The sequence below is a fragment of the Phascolarctos cinereus genome, unplaced genomic scaffold (assembly GCF_003287225.1).
Source record: "Phascolarctos cinereus isolate Bilbo 61053 unplaced genomic scaffold, phaCin_HiC Scaffold_5;HRSCAF=322, whole genome shotgun sequence".
In the NCBI taxonomy this organism is placed as follows: Eukaryota; Metazoa; Chordata; class Mammalia; order Diprotodontia; family Phascolarctidae; genus Phascolarctos; species Phascolarctos cinereus.
In genome coordinates, this window is record NW_027555958.1 from 182,975,429 (window position 1) to 182,988,276 (window position 12,848).

At 34.9% G+C, this 12,848-nt stretch overlaps 1 protein-coding gene across 1 annotated transcript in view; it reads left to right on the forward strand.

Annotated features, from left to right (window-relative positions):
* The window catches only part of ME1 (malic enzyme 1), a 258,710-nt gene that overhangs the window by 131,807 nt on the left and 114,055 nt on the right, over positions 1-12,848 (forward strand). The window contains exon 6 of the mRNA XM_020969928.2: positions 317-420. Coding sequence (XP_020825587.1) covers positions 317-420 — 104 coding nt within the window. The remainder of the gene's footprint in view (positions 1-316; positions 421-12,848) is intronic.

Here is a 12,848-nt window from a genome sequence, read left to right on the forward strand (position 1 = left end):
TTGCTTAGGGCCAAGCTAGTAAGCTAGTGTGTTTTTGAGGTTAGATTTGAGCTTAGGCCTTCCAGACTCTAGTTCCAGTGCTCTTTCCACTGTACCACTTAGCCGCCTCTAAAAATAATAACAAGAATGCAGAATGAAAATTTTACAAAGCACTTGCCGAGAACAATCCTATGACAAAACTAAAGTTCAGAGATGTTAATGACTTGCTCATATGTAAGTGTTGGAGCTGCGTGTGTTCAGAGCAGATTCAAAGCTCTTTCCACTACCTTGTTGGCTTACCCATTCTTTTTTTTTTCCTCTCTCTCTGTCTTAATAGGAGTTGCTAAAAGATCCTTTATATATTGGACTGAGGCAGAAAAGAGTGAGAGGACATGATTATGATGACTTTTTGGATGAATTCATGGAGGCAGTTACTTCCAGGTAAATATGTAATTCTTATTTTACATCTTTCATCAGTATATACTAGGGGGAAAATATTTGAAGGTGGGGGAAAAAAACAAAATAGGAAACTTTTGTGGAATATGAAAGTTAAAAAACATAAAAATTCCAATGGATCAAAGAGAGTTTGGAGTAATTAAATCAGATTTGAGTAACCTGCACCTCCTTGAATTAATTACACATAACTCATGAAATACAAATTGTATGACATATGAAGCATTCCTCCTCAGTTTGCCTCAAAAAAGTAAACATCATATTATGTCTACTTTCTTTCCCTGAACTTCCTCTTTCTTTCAAGGTTCACTGAGAGTATTCTGTATCTCTGATAGATTAGAAATGGGTTTTAGCACCAGATGACTATGAAATGGTAGGGCTATGGTAAATATGACTATGTCTGGAAGCTAAATTGCCTAATACTTATTGAATCACAAATAACACTGAACAGGACTGTATTTCAGTTATCTTCTCTTTGTAGCACCAGAGAGTAGTGGCCGAGAAAGGGGTGGATTCTGAGCATGATTTTAAGAGTATAACCTATTAAGTGTAAAGCACTAAGCCTTCCATATTCAGCCCTTGACAGTTGATGGGCTATAATAGAAAAAAGATTTGCTTTGGTGACTCAGCCAAACCAGGAGGATTGTAGGAGGAAATTACTCAGTAGGCCTTAAGACTTGGTATTCTAAAAGGGGGATTCAGAGAAGAGAGATTGCTTTCTTGCCATGATATTTTCCAAAGTTTGGGGAGCAAGGTAAAGATATCCTGTGAATGACCAAGCAGGGTAGATGGTGTTGGAAAAAGATTTCACTAAGCACTGACTTGTATATTCCATAATTAAGAGCTAATTAAATAGATTCTAAAGGATGAGACTTGACAGCCCTGGCCAGCCAAAACCATGGTAAGAGAACTAAATTATTTTCAGGGGTAGCTAGGTGGCACACTAGAGAGAGTAGAGGCCTTAGAGTCAGGAAGACGAGTTCAAATTCTTCCTCAGATACTTTATACTTGTGTAACCCTGGAAAAGTCCCTTAATCTCAATCTGCCTTAGTTTTGTCACAAGTGAAATGAGGTTATCTACCTTCCTCACAGAATTGTGGTGAGGATCAAATGAGTTTTTGTAAAGTGCTTTTCAAACCTAAAAGTATAATATAAATGTTAACTATTAGTACTGTTATCATCATCATCATCATCATCATTATCAAGGCCAAGACTTGGCAAGTAGAAAGTAGATAGGAGGTAGTTCATGCAGAGTAGGCCAAATATCCCATTAAAAAGAATTGAGCAAAATATTTTTCTCTTGCCCCTTTCAATCATTCACTGCTATAAACCCTCCTCTTAGGTTTCCCTTTATTTCTTCATAGTAAATCCCCATTAAACCACTTGAGAAGTTGGTATGGTATTATCAAGGACTAGGGGAAAGGAGGAACCTGCAAATGAAGCCCCTTTGACTTTTCCCTGAAGATGGCCTGGAATTAGAACATCCTACAAGGTTATAGGAAGTTATGGAAGCAGCTTCTATGAAAATGATTTTGTGCTAGGTAGTGGAGGGATTGAGAAATAGGTGGTAGCTTCCCATTTATGGTCCCTGGTAACTTGGCATCATAGTCTTATACTATTGTAGAAGTTTTGCAAAGTGTATGGCAAAAAAACCAAAAAACAAAAAACTAAGGTATGTCAGGTAGCATCACTGATTGAGCAACTTATCATTGGCTGAGTACCAGGTAGCTACTATTGGCTTATAGTCGCAGTTCTGTCACTAACTGATACTGAGCAAATCATTTTATATCTCTGAGCCTCATCTGTCCAATTAGGTAATTGGATTAAATAATCTACAAAGTCTCTTCCAATTCTAGTGTCCTGAGAAACAAAGAAGACATAGTTATTTCTACCTATATGCTTAAGAGTTTAGTCAACAAGAAATAGAGCCATATAAAATTACTTCAGAATAGTTACATCAATGCTGAAAATATACAAGTTAGTGTAACCTATGTAGTACAAATTGATTTCATGAGTGCTGATGGGATGCAGGATAAAGACAATATTTAATAGTCTAGGTCTAATCAGAAAAGTTACTGAAGAAAGTGAGTTTTGAGCACATTTTTAAGATTCAAGGTCAATCTAGATTACTAAAATGAAAGATGATACAGTATGATTTGGAAAGCTAGTGATAAAGTATTAGATATTATATTATATTTGAGCTACTTATTGGCTTGTGACCCTGGACAAATTATTTCATGCCTTTGGTCCTCTGTTTTCTCATCTGTGTAACAGATGTACACATTGACAAACCAAGGTCCCTAGGGAGCAGCTGATGACTATTTCTCTCAGGATTCAGTGGGTAATCCTGAGAGTCTGGGGTTTCTAATACAATTATTACACATGGGCCCTCACCAATGTACTTCCTATTTATCATCAGCCAGTAACCTCAATGACTTTTAGCAAAAGTATTTATTAAGTATACTAAGAACAGTTATACTAAGATCAGTTGGTACAAAACATTTCTCCCCAAAAGCCTACAGTACATTCTCTCATGAAATACAAAGTCCAGAGTAAAAGTGGGCTTAAACTATAGTATAGTGGTAGTAAGGCTCATGTAAAGAATAGGTGTGGACAAAGGGTAAACTCTGGGTTTTGGGAGCTCCTTTCTTGATGTCATAACCAGGTTCATGGTCCTTGAGGAGGTTGTTCCCTTAGGTGGCTGTCTTTTGACATCCTTCTGTTTGTGTTTGTGTTTGTTGTGATTCTTTTTGCTTTGAGTTGAATGTATTATCTCCTTTTAGTTCCTTCCTTCTGATGAAGTAGTCAATTAAAACGGGGGGGGGGGGGGGGAGCGCCTCGGGGAGAAGGGAGAAAAAGTGAAACTTTTCTTTTCCACAAGAGTTTCCTTTCAGGGACTGGCTCAAACTGTAATCATTACCCATAGAAATCTTCTGTCACTGGGTTAGATCACTGGATTCACCAGTAGACTGCCTGTTATTTTATACATAGGCCAAATGATGATGATAGATCCTCTTAGCCAATAGTAGTGCTTTCTTTTTTGACCCAATCAAAGAGACTCACAGCTTATAAACACATCTTGTTTACACATTTAAAACTTCATCACATTCATTGGTTAATTAATTCGAGTAGAGGAAGAACCTCACTCTTATACCAATAAAATGAAGGGGTTGGATTTGATGACTTAGTCCCTTCCAGCTCTAAATATATGATCATCTGAATATTTTTGCTGAATATGATGGAGTGCATTGAGAGCGTGATCTTTAATTTCATAGACCTAACTTCTCTTGTCTTAGATTACTATGAAAGTAAATATAGGTTGTGGGTCAAGATATCTGAAATGAAGTATAAATGATAGATAATGAGTAAAAGAATTCCTACTTTTGTAAGGCAGGTCCACCTCCAAGTTCTAGTCCAAACTGAAGATGCCTTGTTTGAATTGGCCAGTTTAGGATTCCATATTTTAAAAGTTTCATCACTTTAGGGGAAGCACTGCTCACAAAAACAGTTGAATTAATGCTAAAGATACCAGCGTCAATAAATGGACTTTACTAATGGAAAAATAATGTGAATAAATAGTCAAAATTTTCTAAGGTTAGTAGAAACCCAACTATAAAGTTGGAATTATTCTTTCTGAGAGAGGACTCAGAAAAATGTTCTAGGATTCCTGTGTCCAGCTTAAGGACCATTTGTAGTCAAAACTATAAGGGTTAACCTTTATTATATGAGATGGTTTATTGGAAAGGTTCTACTCTGTAATGAATAGATATCCTTACATAATGGTACTGGAGACAAGGAAATTAGTGGCATCCATTACAGACAATGGCTTTATTATACCTTCTTTAATGAAACAATGTTAACAAAAATTTCAAAGAATTGGAGAGTCTATCAAAGAACAACAAAAAATTCTTTCAAGGGTACCTGTTGGAATCAATAATGACAACTAGATTACTGAGCCTTAAACAAACATAACATACTAAAGAAACACATTATTTGTAGAAAAGGGTTCAGAGGAAAAAAGATCTTTGTAATGAAATGGTTACATAAACAAATTGTGATATACATATGTAATGGAATATTGCTGCATTATAAGAAATGAAGAAAAAAAGAATACAGAGAAGCATAAAATGACTTGTATAAATTAGTATATCTAAAGTGAATACTCAGAATCTCCGACAGTAAATAGAATGACTGCAACAGTGTCCCTACAAAGACTGCAACAAATGGAAAGAACAGTAGCAAAATAACAAAACAATTAGAACTAAATTCTGCAAAGTTACAAAGAGCAAGCATGGCCCTAAAGAAGAGATATGAAAAACCCCTTCTCCCTCCTATTTGAAGAAGTAGAGACCATTTATGTGGAATACTGCATATAATGGCAATTTGTTATATATTGACTAGTTTTATAGAACATGTTTTCCATTTTATTCTTTATTATAAGGACTTGCTCTCTGGGAGGGAGTAGGAGCAGCAACACAGTGGGAAATGTAACTGATGCAAAAGCTAAGGATAACAATAACATTTTATTTTAAAAATGAGGAAAGAAGAGGGTCCACTTTAAATGCCTGAGGTCACATAGCAGATTAGTGGCAGAAAAGGAGATAGAACCTAGGTCTTCTGATTCTTAGTTGAGGGCTTTTTCTTTTAAAAAAAATTATACATTTTATTTTGAATTTAACAGTTGTCAGTAAATGATCAAAAGAACAAGAAAGAAACTTGTATGAGAAACTGATCTTCTGTGAGTTTTTTTTTAAGATACACACATAAGACTGTATGTTCATTTCTTCATTTGTTTTTTTTTCTATGTATTCTACTGTGATCTGCTATCTTGCTATTTGTAATCTCTAAGGATATTCACTTAGGTTATAATTAGCATATAGAAAAGGTATCCTTCAACCTTGTCTCCTCTCAGAAATTTTATCATGATGTTTCACTGTGTTTGGAGTAACACATTTAAGAGAAATTCTCTTGGCCTAAAGCCATAGCTTGATGATGGCATTTTGATGTGGCACTTTTCTCAGCAAATTAGTCCTGAACTAGTGCCTTGGCAGGGGGCCATGGGCAGCTCAGACTCTTCTGATGAGCTGTTAAGTTGTTTGTGATCACATATCACATTTCAAAAGGGATAATAAGTAACCCTCCTGAGTTTACAGTCAGCTAAATTAAATTCTTTATTGCTCACATTTATTTGTTCCATCCCTTAACAATATTGACTAGGAATATAATTTTGTATCCTAGATAGATCCCATTTGGGATTATTATTAAGGACATGGGTGAGTGTCTCTGACCTCCATGGCCGCCCACCAGGAAAGGGCTAACCACTATCCCATCATCTTTTCATTACTCAGCTCTACAGCTGAGAATTTCATTGCTATAATTTGCTTTGCCATGTTTTCACAAGCATTACAGCTGCTTCAGTCATTGTTTTGGTTACCATTCCTTGGGGAGATACACCAGTGACTCCAAACTAACCTAGTCCTAAAGTGGAGATTAGGGCAGCAATTGTGACCAACATGTACCCAAAAAGAAGGAACTGAGCACACTGACTCTTCTACTACCTGAATATAATCCCTTGGTGTAGAAAGGCAGAATGATGTGGTGAATAAAGCTCTAACTTGTAGTCAGAAAACCATTGGTTGAAATCCTGCCACAGATAAAGCACTAGACCTGGATTCAGGAAGACGTGAGTTAAAATGTGGCCTCGGACACTTAGTAGCTCTGTGATCCCTGGGCAAGTCACTTAATATCCCTGTGCCTCAGCTCCCTCATTTGTAACATTAGAGGAGGTTGGACTCTATGGCTTCTAATGTTCTTTCCAGATCTAAATCTGTGTTTCTGATGATAGAGTAGATTATAGAGCTGGCAGATTAGTTTTCACATTAGATTCCATCATTGCAGAAGTCACTGGTGTTGTTCTACAAGTACTTTCACTTCCAGTCTTTTGGATTTGCTTATTCTTCACGATATTCCAGTATCCCATGTCTCTGGAGCTATTTGGATAAGATTTATACAGTGTGCTCCCCATCTTGCTCAGATTGACTTTTTAATGAAGTTCTAAGAGTTATTAACATTCATGATACCTTTATTAAGTTCTAATACTTTATAAAGTACTGTGTTAAGCACAGGGTACGCAAAGACAGATATGAAACAAACTTTTCTCAAGGAGCTTACAATCACATAGGAGATAAAAGATATAGATATAAATTACTTTGACATAGTGAAAAATATAGTAACCTGCAATGGAGAGATTCAGGTAAATTTGGATAGAAAATTAACAATTTAGGATCACTAGTAGAATTGAAGACGGCAATATGGAGTAGGTCATACTTGGCTTCACTCTTCAAGAAAGAGGACTTGAATAGTCAGAGTGAGAGAGCCCATTCTGGGTATAATGTGAGCAAAGACGCCTAGGTGAGAGAGGGCAAAACAACAGAAACTATTAAAAAAGAGTCTACTAAGAAACAAGACTGAACAAGAAGAAGATGCAAAAATCATTTATAGTTGAATTTGCAGTGTATTTTGTGAGTTTTCCCAGAGTTCTACCTCTCTAAGTGTTTTGACTTAAGCTTACATAATGGAATTCCCTTTAACATGTTCTCATTAAAGATTAATGTGTTTTATTAAGTTCCTACTAGTATTGTTATATTTCTGTATTTAATAATGAATGAAAACTAGATTGTAGTTATTAAAAATGAGTTTGCACTTTCTGAACACATACTAGCTAATGCAGGGCAGCCCAAAACATTCTTTTGGCAGGGGAAGCTAATTTGGAATTTGAGGTTACTAAGTAGCAAATATTGTCCTTAACTGTACCATCTTAGTATCCCTAAGCTTCTTTTTAATGGGTAAAATATATAGAAGGTAGATACTTGCTGTATATAACACTTATGGTTGGTCGCATAGGTTGTTTTGGTCTTTGTTCTTAACTTTTTCCAGTGATCATTTCTGTTTATTTTATATTTTCATGTAGAATTTAGCCCTTATATGCTATCACCTGGCATTTCTTTCTGTAGTTTCAAGATAATGTACATTATTTGAGGAGGCAGAATACCAAATGGAAAAAATGCCTCTCTTTGAAGAAGAGTGGTAAACATGTTGTTAAAAGACATGACTCAAATCAGTATACTGACTCATACTTTTTTCCGTTTTCTAATCCAAGGAAAATATCAGGTTACAATTTAACTTTAACACTAAGATTTTCCTAAATGACAACTTTTTGTTTCTCCTTTTGTTCTTTCATTCCCATTTTCATTAAGTAGATTGAATGTGTAGTTGAAGGATGAACTGCTAACCCTAATGGGGAAAGGTTAATGGATGTTAGATTGAATTATTTAAAGATACTTTCCTTCCATGAATAAGATACCTGCTTCTTCATTCTAAACAGTCTTGGTATATTTCAGGAAATGATTACAGATAAGAGCATTTATTATGCAGCTATTATGTATCGGTCATTGTACTAAACTCTGAAGGTGTAAATACAAGCAAACAAGGCAGTGCTTGCCATTAAGGAGCTTACTTGTGATGGGGAAAAGCAACCATACAGGGAGCCTGGAGAGTAGGGGATAGGAGCATGGCAAGGTGACCAAAAAGAGGTTTTCATATAAAATATGGCACAGTTTTGAGAGTAGTGGCCTAAACTGAGGGAAAAGGTCTGGATTCTAGTCTTATTTCAGTCACTGATTCACTGTTTAAACTTGGGTAAGTCACTTGTCCTTATGCACATCCTCAGCTTCCTCATCTATAAGATCATTAGGTGACACATTTAAGTCATCTAGTCCAACCCACACAGAAGGGCCCCAAACCCCTTAGAGGTAAAGTGACTTGCAGAAGGTCATAGATAGAAAATAGCACTGAGGACATGAACCTAAGCCCTCACACTGTTTTCCAAAATTGAGTTATATCACATGCTCTCCCAAGTATGCAAATGCTCACCTAATGTTAATAAGAACTATATAAATGTGTTATTAAGCATATATATGATAGTTCTGAAATTGATATTCAGTTACAACCTTGAGATTTATACATTAAAAATTTTAACCTTCACATAATATGAAAGTACCATACTGGATACTGGGCAGACTGAAAAATCTGTGATGACCCTTTTCCTCAATGAATTTTTAATCTAATGAAGGGCATAAGATGTGTACCAAAATAACTACAGTACAAGGGAATATCTGACAAGTGTCATATGAGTGATACAACTAAAGTTCTATAGGAGTACAGCAGAAGGAAAAATAGAGATATTTATTCAACATGAAATCTGATTTGCAAACACATACATACATACACACGCACAAAACTATTGCCAAAAATATAAAATTAACTTCACTTAACTGTCTGGAAAATGTATGCTCTTGGTCACAAGAAGGACTTTACAAAAAAATATTAGATCAGCATAAATCTATCTAGAGGCAGCTAGGTGGCACAGTGGAGTCAGGAAGACCTGAGTTCAGATCCTGCCTCAGTCACTTGGTAACTGAGACTCTGGGCAAATCACTTAAACTCTGTCTTAGTTTCATTAACTGTAAAATAGTAATAGTGATAGCACCTACCTCCTAGAGTTCTTGTGAAGATCAAATCAGAATAATAATTATAAAGTGTTTAGCACAGTGTCTGGCACATAGTAGGTGCTTATTAAATTCCTATTCTCTTCCTTTCCCCTTTCCCTTATCACCATTAATAGAAAATACAAATTAAAATTGTATCTTACTTTTTGGTGAATTAGTAGGATTATTTTAATATACAAACTACCACACACAGTTTTTGTGAAAATAAAGTAAGATGCTTATAAAATAATTTTTACTAAATATTTTTAGAAAGTATAAGGATTGTATTCTTGTAATTAAAATTGTTATTGTATCAAATGCATACAGACCTGAGTTAAAGCATGGGAAATTACTTACATCAGTTCTACCAAAAATCAAGGTATAATTTTGTGAACTTTGTGAGCATAGTGAATAAAGCACCATTCTTGGAAACAAAAAAAAACTTGTACAAATCAGGTACCTGATACATACATATTGGCTGTATGACTCTAGGCAAGTCATTTAACTTCTCATTGCTCTAGGCAACTTTCTAAGACTCATCCAGGAATTTCCCCTACTAGAGAAATCACAAGTCCAATCCCTAACCCTTTTTATTGCTATAAAGTTAACAAATATCAATAAATTTTTCCATATACAAAGAAGAACCAAAAATTAGGCCTATATATGAAACTATGACTCTGCACTACATACAGTTTATGGGTTTTTTGTTGTCAGTATTTCAGTTTATACATGGTAGGTCCAACATTCCCTTGCCTGTGTATTTCCCTTTCTGAAATTTCTTCTCTCTTTTGCATATTTTAAATAGTTCATTGATGCTGCTTTCTTTCTTTTTAAAGTATTATCATCAATATAACTTTAATTTCTGATTTAAGAACTCTAGTACTTATGGCTTCTTATTAAAAATTCTTAACAGGTGATGATTATATATGATTCTCTAAAGAGCACATAATTAGATTACCTCTTATGAAAATATATTTCATTTCTTAGAATATAGTGATTAAATAATCCATGTGTAAAACACATATTGATAAAAGTTAAGAACCAATAAATTTAACATAGAAATTATTTTGTCTTTAAAAATGTTATTTAAACTTTGGTATTATAAGCTGTAAGAGCAAAATAATCATATTGCCAACATTATCACAGTTTCCATCACTAAACTGTTATTTTTATGTTAGTGAACTATAAACTCAGCCAAAATTAACACAACATGCCATGTCTTTGATTTAACCACTAATATGGTGATTAATTCTTATGACTGATTTTTTTTGTAGAATTCACAGATGGTAAGCTATTTTATTTCACTTCAGCATTCACTAAATAAATTCTTCTGTACCATGTAATCATACAAAAGTTGCTGTATTTATAGAACTACAAAATAGAGCAAACATCTTTAAAAGATTAAAAGATTAGGATGTAATGAAAATTTAAAGTAATGTTTTGAAGTGTATTAGAGAAACTCATTGCTTTTTATATTTTCCTGCAAAAATGAAAGTTAAAGAAATGAATGGTATTGGCACTTGACATTCTTTTACAATAGAAGTCAGCTTCCACACCTCTGTAAATAGCCATTATAAATTATCAGAACAGTGATGTTGTAAGAAAGGTACTGAAAAATTATTTTCTTATACCCGCTTCATATGAATTGGGAATTATGGGTGTGGAACTTTGAAGACTTCATTGATGGATTAGTTAGTTTTGCTAAACCACCTTTTTTTTTTCCCTATGTTTTGTTCTTTGTTCCAATGTATGGCTCTCTGGGGGTGGTGCTGGAGATGGGGGTGGGGTGGGATGAGCCAGAGTGAGTGGAAAGAAATAAAGTGATATAAAAATTTTTTCAACAAAATATTCAAAATGAAATTATTTCCTTCTGAGGGAATAGTTGTATAGTTTAGGAGTAAAAAATGAGACATGTCAAAAGTTTATAGACTATCCAAGATCCTTTTGTCTTTATGGTGTTAATACTTGAAGATGAAAGTTAGGAGGTGCTGAAAATGGCAACTACCAAAAAGCTTACATTCAGAAACAGAACTGATCCTATTTTAACAGAGAGGAAATGACCTGTTATTTCCAGTGAGAATCACTTCAAAATTAGGTGTCTATACAATTGGACGACTGGTCTATTAGATCAAAGATCAAAAACAAATTAGAAAAATAAAAATTAGAAGATAGAGTATGCAATTCAAGCACCTATAGTGTAACCTATCAAGGTGTTGATTCTAGAAAATAGGAAATGGATCAAAGAGCAGATAGTGACACTATCAATTACTTTTATTCAGGAAGTTTAACCAATTTTGAGTTTGCCTTATCCAAAAAATGTTTGATGTCCTTGCCAAGAATAGAGAGATGGTAGTCAAAGGAAACCCAGTTTAGACTATAAACTTGTTTATAAAATCTTATAGAACATAGTTAAAGGATTTGAGTTCAAATTTCTTATGCTTACTAACTATGTGACATTGAGCAAGTCAGTAACCTCCTAGGAACACAGTTTCCTCATCTGTAAAGTGACTAGATTGGACTAGGTAACTTCCAAAGTCCTTTTCAGCTCTAAATTTATGAGCCTTTTGATGATGATAGGGTCTTATAAGCAATGTTTCCTTGTAAACCAAGCAGTAGGAAAAAAAAAAGAAAAACAAGTTTAGAAAAATCTTAGGAAGAGCCGCCTCTCCTCCCATCCCTCATTTTACAAATAAACAAGGACACTAAGACTAGAGAGGTGAAGTGACTTGACCAAAACTACTTGAATTAATTGTCAAAGCCAGAATTTTAACCCTGTTCCTTTTGTGATGCTGCAAAGGGGTAATCAAAATAAGGCCCAAACAACTTAAGAACTTTGTGTTCTCAAATCCAAGTGACACTTATTCATTCATTTGTTTATTTGCTTATTTGTTTACTCATTTATTTGTTTGTTTATTTGTTTATTTATTTATCTGTCAACAAGAATTTGTTAAATGCATACTATGCACCAGTCTCTGCATGAGGTACTAGGGGAAGAGGTTTAAAAAAAATGAAACAATCCTTGCTGTCAAGGAGCTTATATTCTATTGAGAGAGACAACCTGTGGATATGTAATATAAAATTATATACATATATATATATATGTGTGTGTGTGTGTGTGTGTGTATAAAAAACAAAATTAGTACATAATAGTTAAATTAAAGATAAGGAGGAATGAAGGGCACAAGCAGTTGGGAGGTCAGAAAAGGCTAAGGTTGTGGTTATGCTACATCTTAAAGAAAGTGAGTGATTCATTGTGGTGGATGTGAGGAGAGAGAGTGAACTCTAGGCACCAAGACCAGTCAGTTCAAAGGCGTGGAAAGGGGTCTTAGACTGCCATGTGTGAGGAACAAAAAGAAGACTATCTTGGATGGACTGTAGAGTGAAGGAAGAAGAGTGATAGAGATTAAGTCTGAGGAATAGTTTGTGGCCACGTTGTAATAGGCTTTAAAACCCCAAAAAGAAGAGTTTATATTTTATCCTAGATTCAGCATGGAGCCCTTAGTATTTATTGAGTAAGCAAATGATATGGTCAGTTAAAGCACATAAAGAGAATTGCTTTGGCATCTGTGAGCACAGAGAATGAGTTGGAATGGGGAGAGATTTGAGGCACAGAGACCAATTAAACGGCCAGTGCTCATGTTCTGCACATTTTTACATTTTTCCCCTTCCTGCCAAATACAGTCCACTCACATTGGCCTTAATGTTCCTTACACATTTCCCCTTTCTGTATCTTTTGCTTACCCTGGTGCCTGGAATACACTGTTTCCCTCTCTACTTCCTTGAGATCCAAGAAACAAGGGATGAGAACCTGAAATAAAGTGGCGATTAGAAACAAAGAGGTGGATGTTAAAGATACTGTGGAGGTAGAAA